At 35.9% G+C, this 14,614-nt stretch overlaps 1 protein-coding gene across 3 annotated transcripts in view; it reads right to left on the reverse strand.

Moving 5' to 3' along the window:
• Nucleotides 1–14,614, reverse strand: part of TTBK2 (tau tubulin kinase 2) — a 96,972-nt gene that overhangs the window by 31,801 nt on the left and 50,557 nt on the right. For all 3 annotated transcript variants that reach the window (XR_001412938.1, XM_014950333.1, XM_014950332.1), the window contains exons 7-13: nucleotides 10,144–10,209; nucleotides 9,483–9,575; nucleotides 8,365–8,490; nucleotides 6,039–6,196; nucleotides 4,307–4,523; nucleotides 2,738–2,949; nucleotides 1,035–1,638 (exon numbers count right to left, since the gene is read on the reverse strand). Coding sequence is in view for 2 of the 3 variants with exons in the window: in XM_014950333.1 (XP_014805819.1) it covers nucleotides 1,035–1,638; nucleotides 2,738–2,949; nucleotides 4,307–4,523; nucleotides 6,039–6,196; nucleotides 8,365–8,490; nucleotides 9,483–9,575; nucleotides 10,144–10,209 (1,476 nt within the window). In the remaining variant the exon portion in view is untranslated. The remainder of the gene's footprint in view (nucleotides 1–1,034; nucleotides 1,639–2,737; nucleotides 2,950–4,306; nucleotides 4,524–6,038; nucleotides 6,197–8,364; nucleotides 8,491–9,482; nucleotides 9,576–10,143; nucleotides 10,210–14,614) is intronic.

Genomic DNA, 14,614 nt, shown 5'->3' on the forward strand with positions numbered 1-14,614 from the left:
CATGGTTGGTGACAAGTTTCTTTTTCTAATGAGCTGGCTGTAACTTTCACAAAAAGTGCTAATAAGTGAGGGAGAAGCACAGCCAGGTTTCTTGGCTCAAAGGAGCTTGAAAGAATTGACCTTTATATCATAGATGACAAAATATATACTGAGAAAAGGGCAGAAATCAAACCAGGAGGTGATTCCCATTCACTTAACCATTAATCTCACTTCCTTCTTAAGTAAAGACAAAGAAGTCTTTATTAAGAATCAATGACAGAAAAAAAAAAAACACCCTTGTTAAAAAAAAGTATAAATGAGAATTATTTAGAAAAGATTGAGAAACACAAAAAGATGAGGATGCAATTGAAGCAAAGCAATCTGTCTAAGTGAAGATAAAACTCTCAGAGCAAAGCAGTAGTTGCAAAATTATCTTAGAACTGAGGAGTAGCAACAATTTATAAAAGCCAACAAGTTGGTAGTATGAGAACCTTTGGAAACTTCAGAAGAAACAGGAAGAAACATAGGGAATTCCAAAAGAAAACATTACATCAGTAATGGTGAGAGCAAGTAACTCTCTTCTTTAATTCCAGCTATTTAGGCTTTTCCTGAAACCCAAGAAACATTGTAACACAGTATTTTACAGATAGATTCATTGCAATTTTATGTTTACGTACTGCAAATATAATAAATATGCACTTGCATGTGTATCTCCCACTGATTAGGAACCACTGCATAAGGAGCTTCCTTTTATATATATGTATATGTTGTGTGTATATATATTTATAAAAAACAATACACATCAAATTATTCTTTTTATTGAGGCCAGTTCCGTGGATCATAACTGAAGAACTAATACCCACTTTCACGGCAGAATGTAAACACTGATATAACAGAGCATGGAAAACCATTCCTCAAAAATCAAGTCCCACATCTGATGAAGATAGGAATTTCTGCTACACTATTGTGTTTTAATCACTGCCTTTTCTCTTACTATCTCCTCATATAATTCTGAATAAAGAGAGGTTCAATAAAACCACTACCATTTTGCTTACCGGTGTGAGTGCTCCTTCTGCTTGAGCTTCCATAGGACTTGTAGGGGTGGCTGCAAGAAGCTGTCCAGCAGCTCCAGACAGAAGTTCCAATTTATCTGTAAGCTGTTCGGAAGCAGCAGGATGACACTCCATGGCTAGAACAAAGTCCACCCCTGAGGTTTGGTTCTTGGCATGGACACCATTTCCTGCCCAACCACCTTCTCTGGGCTGCTCTTCTGGAGGGGACTCCTCTAGAACTTGTAGTACCTCTGGCTCTTCATCTGAGGGACTTCCAGTCGTTTTGTGCCCTAAAGCCTCATTTGTCCTGAAGTCCTGCAGGTCCCGTTCCTTATCTATTATCACCCATTCCTTAGAATCAACCTCCTGCCTGCAGGAGTTTAAGTTGACAGCTACAAATCCATTGCTAATAACGCCATCGACATGTTCTGGAGAATTAGCTGACACAGGCTTTGAAGCATCTGGAAGATATTCTTCATCATAGTGCCAAACATGGTCCGTGCGAGCAGTCACAGGAGCAGGAATGGGTGTTTTCTGAGAAAGAGGAGGAACAGCAGCACCAGGTGGCTCTGCCGCAGCATTCAAGTTTTTCTGCATCTTCTCCAAACTTAAGAAAAGACGTTAATATCTGAATTAGTTAAGAATTACATCATGTAAGCTACATTTGAGCTTTTTCAGTAGATATATATATAAATTTGCTGTCATATTTTAGAACAATCTACAGTGGTTGAAAGATCCACAATTTGAGACAAATAACTCTGACATCAAGTGAAAATGGGGGAATGGTCTTAGAAATTTGCAATCCTAATGTAGCATATTGTACTGTAAATGTCATTAGCAAAAGGGAGAACAGTGAGTGGATACCCACTCAGTGATGAGGCTACCACCAGATGTCCACTGTACATAATTTATGCTACAAAGCAGAGACTTAAAGCAGAACAGAAGAAACAGATGTCTCCAGCAGCAGTTAGTAGATGCTTTCAAGAAGCATATTATTGATTGTTTTGATTGATTCCTTATTTATGCAGGATTTTGCCACTATCAGCATCTCATCTGTCTTCTACTGTCCCCACTCAGCCTCTGCCTTTCAGTCACATTTTACTGTGTCCTTCTGCTCTTATTCTTTCTACACATAGGCAAATTGATTAAATCTGTTCTCATACATCTGACTCTTCACTACCTTGAAATGCCATTTTAAGATCTCTGTCTTCTATAAGGATTTTTTTATGTTGGTACAACACTCTTGGGCTTAACTAATCCAGCTGCATGCAGGTAGATTTCTAAATTTACTTCATAACTCCGCTTCTTGTAGACTGTACTTCTCATGTCATATAATTTAATCCATCACTACCTCTATTGAGCACCTGATGTCATCATTCTTATCTAGGATGAGTTGTGCTGACTATCAAGAGTATCCCACTGGAGAAAAAGGTAATAGCTTACACCACTAGGTCTTGAAATAAAAACATATCAACTGTGGAAGTCCGTCTTTAACTGTATACTAGCACTAATCTTTTTTTAAAGAAGCTGCCAAATAGTGAAATCCATTAATAGAGCAATACTATGAACATAATAGTTTGCTGTAGCTTGCATAACCATAACTCAGCAGCTCCATTCCTGGTTTTCACATGGCAGAGGAAAGATGATAATATCTTAACTACATATCCTGAAAAGATCTGAGCATAAGCATAAAATAATTTCTTTACCAGGTCTCAAGAAATTTATCAGTGTCTGGCTTTGACTCCAACGTCAGGCGCTTCTCCAGTTCAAAGCTGTGAATGGAACGTAACTTGCGCACCAGGGGGACATCTCTGTCAAGCTGGGTCGTCTCTGAGCGAACGCGAATTGGAGAACCCAGACTCGGTGCATTAATCATTCCATTCACTGGCCCATGGCTGTTTTCTTCCTCTGTGGCAGCCTGTGCAAAAAGTGAAGTGAAAACATAACTCACTAGAAGCAGTAAAAGAGAGGAAGACACGGTAGTACATAGTGAATACCATCCAGCTTTTTAGGCTGTGATAAGGCAATTTGTATTTGGAATAGTCATTAAGTACATGCCACTGTTAAGGTAGTTTAGACACGCTCTTCAGCGCACACCTACAAAAGACATTACTAGTAATATACTAGTTCTGGGTAGGTCTGAGAACAGGAGTCTCAAAAACCCAGTAACACATTTAAATTGACTCTGATATTTCACACCCATCTCTGAAATTTTTTTTTCATCCCAGTCTAAAACCCAGCACTTGGTAGCATCTTCAGTCTGCTTCCAAGATGTCTTTATGATCCTCTGGAGCATATAACACTGTTATACACTAAATCTACTAGATATTTCTGTGACTTAAAACTATGTTTTACTCCAACTGCATTCCATCTTGTGTACTAACTGGACATGATTTAGAGCTGGGAAATCCTTAGTTTCAACTAATAGCTATTTCAACTATAACTAATAGAAATTGCCTTTGTTTAAACCAGAACTATCTCCTTTCTTCCTCCTTGGTAAAAAACAAACAAGTACATTTCAAAATAGGCACCACGCCTTATTCTTTCCTACAATACTTTTTTTTCTAGTAAACAAGAAAAAACAGCCTCAAAACTAGACAGCTCTCCTAGCTAAAGAACATTTCAGTACCAGATCCCGCTTCACGTTCAAGATGTTTTTATATGAAGAAACAGGTCTGAGCATGAAATGTTATGATTGTGATCAATGGAGACAGGAACCACTTCTCAGAGACCACTTTTCAAAATTAAGTAGCATTCTCTTGTAAAGACCAGCCCATGAACCTCTCTGGATCAGTACAAAGGTATCACATCTTATGGAGACAAAAGCACCAACTGAATTAAATGGGCACTGCCAACTACACTGCCAAGCTGTCAATTGAAGAATAATATTAGACTGGTTGTTGTGTATTTGGTATCAACTTCTACATGCGCAAAATGCAAGAAACGTGCTTTGGTTTCATTCAGTGAGCAAGAATCAAAATCCTGTCTGAAGAACATGAATATGAATAAACTACAAAGACTCTCAAAGTATCAGCAATCCACTACTCATCAAAAAAGACCTGATAAAGTGACACAAGGCCCAAAAACTTTGTCTGCTTCTTAAAGTATATATATCAGTCTAATAAAATGTGTTAACTCTACCATAAATCTTGTTTTCTTAGACCATTGTGGCCAATCAATATTAGTAAGACTGCATTATTAATTACATGTTATGTGCACTATGGGGACAGGAAAATGTTCAAAGATGGTCTTCACAATGCAGATTTTTTAAGTACCTTACAGATCCCTAGTTTTATTTTGTTTCTGTTTGCATCCATTTCTTCCCAAACATCTTTTTCTTGAGGACGCTGATGCCCAGGGGATCCAGGTAGTTTCTCTGGTGAGACACCAACTGGAATACCATTCTCTCCATCACTGAGCTGTTCATCAGGAAACACTTCATCCGTGTTTTCTCGCAGCAAATCTCCTGGGATAGGAGTGGCATTGGCAATTCTAGGAAAGTAGAAGGTAAAAATTTGATACTTTAAGCTATTTTCTACTCTACTGAAAGAAAAAAACGCAAAAAATTACAAGCAAAAGCATGCTTCTGTAGAAAACTAAATCTTGTAAATTATTTAATGTAAAAAAATCCCTACTTCTTGGCTTTCACAATTTATGTTTCTTTAATTCAGGTACACAACAAAAAACAATCTCTTAAAAACTGGTTTTTGAAGCAACTTCTGAGAAAATTGTTAGAGATCATGTCCAAGCTCAACTTCACTCCTGACTCTTCTGCATGTATTTTCGATTCAAAAATATTAACAGCGACTTTCATAATATAGTTTCCTTTTCCCCCAAATTTGGTAGAATAACAAAACACACTGTGTGGGGAAGAGAGATCACTCAGCAAACTGAATGTAGTTTTAATCACTATTCTTATCAAAGTGCTATTTTGGTCCAATTGTTGACAATCAAAAAATAAGCATAACACTAACAAGACATTATATTTTAATTAAAGTTCAGTAATCCTATTGATTTCGGCCTAAACAGGTTTAGATCAGTATGTGAAACTGAAGCAATGCTATTCCTATAAAGTGAAGGGTCAGAATGTGAATTAAAAATCATTCCTTTACAGTCACCAACATTGTTAACTGCAGCCAAGACTATCAATAACTCCAGTACGATGATAGTGTGATAATGGGACTATATCACATGCAAAATCTCTGTCAACTTCAGTGTGTTCAATATTGCACACTGGACACCCGTGTAATATTAACACCAGTTAATGTCTTGACTGATATTTATTTTAACACTTTTTTTTTTTTTTTTTAATTACATTGAAGTACTGGAAATGTAATACATTCTACATGAAATTCTGGTGGTTTTCAGCCTCACTACACTGTCAAAACTCCCAAGTCACAACCTTTGCAACTCTTAGATAAAAAGTTGATCTACTCGAGGCCTAGAACAGGCACAAGGTCTTCCTTCTCACCCATAAATATCTCTTATAGTCTCCAATCCCCTGAGATGAGTATGGGTATTATTAAACATCACACCTTGTCCGACTTAATTACAGAAGGTCCCAAAGACCACATTATATATTATTTTAAACATGACCAAAATCTATGTCCAAATTTCCTATAAAGATCCATTCATTTTTCAAAGTTATAAGGAAATTGCTGCTAGTAGTTTATTCCAAGCTTACTGAAAACAATGTGTTTATTTCCAGGCAGTTAAACTCAGGATGCATAATTTAGTTTCAGAAAATATGATTTAGCAAAGGATGGACTAGCAAATTTACATGCAATTTCCTGAGCTACTATTTTTTATTGCTATAAATTTAGGACTGCAGTGCTATCTTTCAGAATAGTATAAACAGGAGCCCTAAAAAGGGAAATACTTCAAATGCTCCCAAACCCCTATTCCTCTATTTATTCCACACCCTGCAGAAAAAACCCTAAATTACAGAGATAATTTCCCATTGGTAGTCTGTGGCTGCTTTTTAAGTGACCACAGTGTGCCACATACCCGATTGCAGCCGGAGTAAGACGCGTGTGTAACTGAGGTGTGGTTGAAGTTGTTGTGGTTGTCAGAGAGCCGTCAGTTCCACTCTTCTCCCAGTCAAAAGGGTCACTTTCAATAACCCCAAACGTCTTCATGCTGTTGTCAAACACAGACATGAGAAGCTAAAAATGAAGAAAAATAGTTAATAAGCTTCATTTTTGCCTAAGAAACCAAGCAACTGAAAAATAGTCTCCTGCAATACTTTAACATGTCTCCTCTTTAAGATTTTGACTGACAACATTTTTCAAAAAAAAAAAAAAAGACACAGTACTTTATATTAACCATTTCTCATTTTCTGAGGTTTCAAAGTCAAGATATGCAAAATTCTTTATTTAAAAAAACCCAAAAACAGCAGCAAACACATCTGTGTTTTTATGAGTAAAGAGAAGAAAAGATATGCTATAGGCTTCTGTAAAAAAACAGAAAGACACATACACACACAGGGAGGTGTGACTACATTGCTGCAGAATAGCATCTAATGGCTCTCCAGTGGAGGAAGATAAAACAATATATTTGGTAACACCATTAGAAACCAAGGAAATGAATGAGGAGTAGGTAGGGAATGACACCACTTTGCTAATTCATACATTTCTGTCGTTTAGAACCATGTATCATTTACTTTATCTAATGCTAACATTCATCCCACAGAAATGTCACACGGAGAACTTTTCACCCTCATTTCAAGCTATGAAAAAGCATCTAGAACAATTTGAGTCCATGACAGGGAAAGAAATTGCACCTACCTTCCTCCCCCTGTGAAATAACTTTGTCTCATTCTAGACACTGGTGGGAAGACTGTGTCCATATCACATCATCTCTTGCTCCCTAGCATTTCTAAAATTAATCTTTTTTTTTTTTTTTCCCTAAAAGCTAAAACTTCAGTTTTCAATTTTTCTTCCAGTCTAGCCTGCTGAAAATTTTTCTCTGGCCTCCCTTTAAAATCACATACTCTTTGGCAACTTAAAACAGATGGGAAGTTTGGGTCATTTTTCTTGCATAAAGTGGTCCTATCCATTTTATCCCTACTCTCAAGAACCTTCACTGTGCCATCTATCCTACTCAGTTCTGAAACCCTACTGAACTGCACAAAGCCATAGTTCACTCTCTGTCCTATACATCCTCCCCTTTATTCTCCTCTTCCTGTAAACATTAAGTTGGCTCTCTGAAGTAATTTTTAAGGTAATTCTCCTTTAAACCTTTTCTACAATTTCTGCTATAATGCAAATACAAACTCAAATGCTTAATGTTGTCAGGAGGCTGAGGCAATGTGTGCAATAAATACCTGAATAAAATAAATATATGACATTGCCAAATCAAAAGTGGATTCTGGGGCTATGTCATGAACTTTTTAGACTGCAAACTCTTCAAAGCAGGGATCTTGACCATGTACATTCTTGTTCAGTGCCTAACCATAAATACAAAGAATGATACACATCAAAGCTAAGAATAGCATTGCTACAACAAATACTAGTTAAGAGAGAGCAGAACTTAAATGACCATGGAAAGTAAAGCACTTTCTCACCACTCGAAGTAAAATCACCCTGCTCTGCTCTAAAGCACAGGAGCAAGACCGTGTCGGAAGGCTCGGGCTGTAGCTACTCAACTGCAAATGTTCCATGACCAACCATAGGACAGTAAATTACTGGGCTGTCTCTATAATGGAGAAACTCTGTCCTGCTGTCACCTTAATCCCTGAGTGCACGTGCTCTGTTAGATATAAGTAGACCACAGAAAAAGATTTTGCAAAAATATATGTGTATGTGTATGTTTTATCACTCAGTAATGATACGTAATGTAAATAAAACATATTTATCAGTCTACAATCAAGGTTTCTCTATGCAACATCAAAATTTCTGTGAGCAGTAATTTTTACCATGGATGAAAAAAATAAATCTGGTTCATCTTTATAACTAGGCTCATAAGACACTCAAAACTTTCTTAATCATTTTTCTCACTTAATTGTAAACAAGAGGATAAAGTCCATATAAATCTGTAGCAGAAAAGCAAAAAAATTCAAGGTATTTCTTTTTCAGGAACAAATTTTCTGCATTTGTAATAAGATTTTTTTTACATTCAAATTTCTCTGTCTTACTCTTCCCAAATAGAAAAACATGACATGTCTGAACCGCAAAGTTTCTGTGGCACTAGATGGCCACTAAAATAACTTTGTGGTGGAACAATACATAATGACTACCAAGCCTACACAATGAAATCAAAGGAAATTGAAGATGAAACAGCATAACATTCTGCTATTTAAAAATCAGAAAGACAAAATAGTAAAACTGTTTACCTGGTAATCAGGCTTTGTAAAGTAATCCAAATTAGAAATGTGATCCAGAAAGACGTTGAATTCTTGAGGAAGATGTTTCAACATCAGTCTGTGCTCGTACCTTTCTTTAATGGAGCCCACTTGCTCCTAGGAGTAAATAACACAGCAAACATTAACACGCCTTCATTCTCTGCTACAGCATATTCTCCTTGTATCTTACAGCCACTCCATGCACTCCTGGCCAGAAAGCACATTACACTGACTGGAGTACTGTGGAAGGCCATCCTACATCAGACAGCAAGAGAAGGGATTCTGTCACAGCCCTCAGCTCAAATTCAATATGAAAATATTGAACATATGAAAACATGAAATATGAAAAGCCATTTAATTTTTTGCCTGATATCAAGGACTGTCATTAGACACTCCAACCCTTCTAAGAAGCATGTTTTAAAGATTTAAATATCCTGTTGCATCATTGGAGTTCAGTCACTTTTTGGTGTATGCTTTGTCATCACAGTATATTGTGTCAAATTAGTAAATCCTGTTTAGTGTAAGATCAGTAAATCAAAACCAAAAAAGAGATGCTACCTATATACCACATTGTCATCTAAAATAAAACACATCAGAGAGTAACCTTGTTTCAATCTAATTTCAAAAGAAGTTGAAAGAAGTAACAATAGGCTAATTAGATGCTGTTTCTTCACATACCTCAATTGTGATATATGACTAAAGACACTATTGCATACTAACTGATTCACTTCTGTTCATCAGCAAATAAGAAATGCCCATTTCACAACTAATCAAAATAGGTTAGAAATTCTAAATGTGTGACAGATAAAATCAAAAAGTACTCAAGTGAAAACAGGAAAATGAATAAGTGGCATATATACACTTACTTTTGCATTTTAAAACATTTGCAAACTGGAAGCACAATCTACTTTCTGCCTAGAACAGTTTGTAAAACTTGATTGCTTTTTAGACTGTGACACTAGCAATTAGAACTAACACTAGAAAAGACTAGAAAATGTGATGTTATAATTAATGAACCAGTGACTCTTAGTGGAATCTTTGTCACAGCATTCACTTGCAATCCAGAAGTAAATCTCCCTCATGCTGTTTAGTTTCACTCCTAGGTTTACCTTATCTTTTATTTTTCTCCAAGGCAGTTGCCCAACCACAAATTCCACCAACATGTAGAACAGGGACCAGAGGTCGTCATGCCGACCCATTTCCTGTGAAAAAGAAATACTATTCTAATGCATCTTACAAATACCTATAAGAAAAAAGCAAAGATAGACTCTTTATGTTCTAGAGACTTCAATTAGCACATACAAAAATTAATATAGTCAAGTTCATATAATTAAATCCAGCAACTATTTTAAGTAGAAACATACAAAGAAATCTCCATAGAAGACACAGAGAAACAAAACAGAAGTTGAAGTGTGTTAAAAATCACATTGCAAATCTCTATACTGGAAGAGCTGTTTATGCAGATTTCTTTAGTGTATAATGTTAAGGTGACATACTGGACATTATGTATTTTAGAAAACTCAGTAACTTTTTCATTTATTAACTTGCAATGCAATTGAACACCAAAGGTAGCCATTAAAACCACTATTATTTTTACAACAAGTTTTTTACTCTCAACTACTGTAAAGTATACTTTCCCAAAATTTCTAAGTATTAATTTCTATATAATAAATACACACATAAGAATACAAAAAAGGAAATCAATAGCAACTGCATTACTGACTGCTTTCAGCTACATGAGATGGATATGATATGGACTGAGATACTCACTCTGTTTCTATGAGCATTGATTGATGCGTATCGGACTGTTCCTCGAAAACCAGCAACAGCTCGGGGCTGTCAAAGAACAGAAAAAGATTGTCATTGTCAGAAATACACCTGCTGACCACTTAATTTGGCATCTACAAAGTGAGTATGGAGCCACAACAAGTATCATTTGAGACTTCTTTATTTTATTTCACCATGTTTCTACAAGTTCTCAGTGGAAATCCAAGTAGGCACCAGTGACATATGTCAGAGCTTTTTAAGCCATCTATTTATGTCAGGTTTTGTTCTCCACAGGCATCAAGTCCTCATCCCTCAAAACAGCTACATGGCAGAACTGTTCTTCTTTTCTCTCCAATAACGAAATTACTTCTTGCTTTTAATTAAAGTTTGAGTTACAGGATCTAAACCATAATGATTACTTCCACTTTGTTTAAATACATCAATATTATGTGGTATGAACAGACAACCAGCCATTTATTGAAATGTGCTAGCGACATTTTCAAAAATTATTTTCTGAACTAGCAACCCAATCAATTTTTTGAGAAATTCCAAAAGCCAGGAAAGCCACAGGTAAATCTCAAAGCTGTGGCTGAGCAATAAATATCAAGGGCTGCACTACAGGCACTAATTAAAACTATTTCTTTCTTTTCTAGTTTCTGAATACCAGCATTTCCTCCCTGACACTCTATATATTGTTTGATCATAAGTAAATTTGTGTTTTACAATCACAGAATATATTTTCCCATCCTTCTTTCCTTCAAATAAAATGTTAAAAAAAATTACAATTGTTAAGTCACAATTACTACATATTTATAACATTTTAAAAAAATACATCAAGCCATGGTGGTATTACATTGCCTAAGAAAGATGTCCAGTCCATGCTACCCCCTTAATTAATCATTCTGTATAGAGAGAACTGCCAGAACTGCTAAATTTTCTTGCTTTTACACATTCATGTCTTCCCAATGAATAATACTTTTTGTTTCCTCTAACAGCGAATGTGAGAAACTTGAATTATCTTCCTCACTGACTTGTACTTAAAGGGGTATTGGGGATCTGTCTTGTCTGTCCCAGACTCATGACAATTCTTATGATTTTAAAAAATTTTACACAATGCATTGAAGAGTTTGGTTTGATATACACACAAAGATAACCACAATACAAAATTATTACCCTTTAAAGATAAAACACTTCAGTCTCTCCCTATCTATATAGATATATAGGTATAATTTCTTCTTATCCACCAAGAGACGCTACACAGAGCTATTGTTTAAGTACATCAGGAGCTGCCATTAGTGTCAGCAACACTATCAATTAAATCCTGCAGGATTATGCAGTAACGCCTTTAAAAAGGATTCAACAGCCAATATAATCAATGTCTGCTAGAGAGGTACCATGAGAGCTGAACCACTGTTAGGTACAGCGGAGAATATTTCTAGGATGTTCTTAACATGAACAGGTTCCCAGATGATATTCCATGAATCTTAGGTTTTGCACGATATCATAAAGTTTAAATGGTGCTTGGAACACATTTTGTGTTCAGACAGGACAGACAATTGAGTTACTATCTTAAATCTTTTAAGTATATCATATTCCATAACGAAAATTACCCTGAAATGAAGCACAACACTGTAGTTGCAGAAATTCCACAGTACCGTGGAATTATAAAAAGAATAGCCCAAAATGCTTTGGAACTGCTAAATTTCAGGAGAAACAAAATTTTTAAAAAAGGATTTTACTCTCTTTCTTAATAGTTCTGAAGACTGGCAAACCATCCAAGTAAGAATAATATAGCATTGCTGCCAAGGCAATCAAATGTACAGGTACATTTCCACAAAGATGCAGTTTGATGAATAGCACTTTAGAAGGGCATTGAGAGCTTAACTTTAAAACACCCAAAAATACATAGTCAGTAAATCCCAAGAGCACAAAGTTTCAGAAGATGAAACCAAATGCTTACTGTCTTTAGCCTCTGGTCTGAATGTTAAAAAGGAAGGATTACATTCAGTTTTACTAAGTTAAATATTTCCATTCTTCTGAGAATAATGAAAAATATGGAAACTAGGATGAAATGAGGCTTTTATTCCTAGGGTAACAACTTCAATTTCTACTTGATAACTAGCACAAAAATGCTCTAGTTGGTTGACAAGGAAATAAAAAATGAGTAAGAAATAGCATAGGGTGTCTAAATTATCCCATCTAGTTTACAAATATAAATAATCTGACCTATTCCAGTTCTGTCCTGGGGGAGAAAAGTCCATATGAGGAATTTCATTGTGTTCCAACTCAATTACTTTTGAATATTAAAGTCGCTTTAACCATTATTAACCATTCCTAGGAAATTATTTGCCCTAAGATGATTTCAATTATCTGAGACTCACCTGGCTGTGGCGGGGGGTGGGGAATAAAAAACACCAAAAAAAGCATGATTACTATTTATATATATTAGTTTACCATGGAATGAATTCTGCATTCTTTACAAGGATATCTAAATCCTTTTACAATCTCTTGCCTTAAAGTATTTAGTTTGTATAAATCTGACTTAAGAGCATATGTAACTCTGTTACATTGTAAGTCACAATGAAACACCGTTTAGTAATGCAGCTGATCACTATTTAATAGTGCAACACAGCAACAATAAATTAATTCTATCATGTCACTAACAACATGAATCAAACAACAACTCAAGTTTGTCCAATTCAGAATAGCATTTATAGACTTCTGAGTATTTGAAAAACTTCTGAAACTGTTTCAGAGCTCTTCATGCGTCTCACAACAGCTCATATAGCCACAGAGAAATATTACAGGCAATAATAGCAACTTCTGAATGATTCACCACATTTTTTTTTCAAATAAAATCCCCCTCTGCTATTACTGATTATGTTAATTTGTTTTCAGACACCTCCAGATTTTTCCTATCTGAGCTCATCTGCTACCAGCTGGGGAGGTGGGGTGGGTGGGAATAGCTTTGCAGAAACATTGCTTGTAGTACTGTTTTCCAGACGCCTCATCTAAGCAAGCTGCTCCCACAGCAATTGAGCTTCCTTAGGGCAAAGTAGATTTTCTTGTTGAGGAAAAAGCTTAATAGGTCTGTTTTTTTCGGTCATTACAGGTGATCTATTAAGACAACTAAAAGAATCTACGGCATTTTTGGAACATATAGCCGTAAAGGGCATTTGTACTAAAGAGATGGTGAATCCCACATTTGGATACAACTGTGAATTCCAGCTCCCGAGCTACTCAGTTTCCAGTCTGGAGTATGTGCTTAGCCCATGTGATGCACTAGCTGAAAATGGCAATCGTTGCAAAGCTGATTCATGAGCAGACAAAAAGCCTGGTGGGCTGGAGGTGGTAACAACCTACTAAGTGTCTGTCACAAACCTGAATTTACTGCAGTGAAAAATCACACAGGATAGATCTGCCGTGCGTATGATTGCTTTGCCCTGTGCAATCTTTCTTCTTCATTTTATACAAGGAGCAGAAGCAGACATTACTGTAAGAGGAAGACTGCCCACATACGCCAGCTAATGCTTTGGCAGAGAATTTCCCCAGACAGCAGAATATTGTTTTACTTATCTCCATAAGTAAAAATTTTATGGTTGTTCTGCATTATGGGAAGTACTGTGCTCTCTTCACATTTAATTGTTTTGTATGTATCATTTTTAGTATTTACAATGATAATACCATACATTAAAGAGTTGCATCAATCCAGTAGTAGACTTATTTCAGTAGCAGACTTATTTTCAACTAAGGATGAGAAGCAAAAGGTCCCAAGCAAGCTAATGTACGTAGAATAATGCACTTTCCTTCTTTTCTTTTAAACTATTCAAAATAATTTCACATAACTGAGCACATAATTTAGTCCATAGCTCAGAAAGAATTAGAAACTGAAGTGTCTGGTTTGATTTTGGTTTGCTTCTATCTCAAAATAATTTCACATAACTCAGCAGATAATTCAGTCCATAGCTCAGAAAGAATTAGAAACTGAAGTGTCTGGTTTGATTTTGGTTTGCTTCTGTTTTCACCAGGAAACAAATTCTACTAGACCACACCATCTGTCTGTCCACTGTAATAGCTTTTAATTTCAAGCAAACAGGACAGCTCTCAAAGACTTTCAGTTTCTGAAAGTTTAAGGATAATTGGTGATTAAAGACAGAACCCAAATTAGTACCTCGAAACAAGGGGCAGACAGTTAAAATTCAATTAAAATGGTTCACATCCATCTTAACAGACACTGATCTGTTGGTCTATCAGCATGCATTTCAGATGGTAAGTAAACACATGCCTAGTCCCAAAACTGTGACTATGTGCTGGTCAGAAAAGTAAGGCGTAGTATGAAGGTAAAAATACTAAGAAATTTGGAGGGCATAAACGAAAAAACATAGGAAAGCAGTAGGTTTCACCATTCATAGAATAATTTGATTTTTTTCAAAGAAAGTATCAAAGCTTAGGGGAAAACTTATTTATCTTTTTT

The sequence above is a fragment of the Calidris pugnax genome, unplaced genomic scaffold (genome assembly GCF_001431845.1).
Source record: "Calidris pugnax isolate Ruff unplaced genomic scaffold, ASM143184v1 scaffold68, whole genome shotgun sequence".
NCBI lineage: Eukaryota > Metazoa > Chordata > Aves > Charadriiformes > Scolopacidae > Calidris > Calidris pugnax.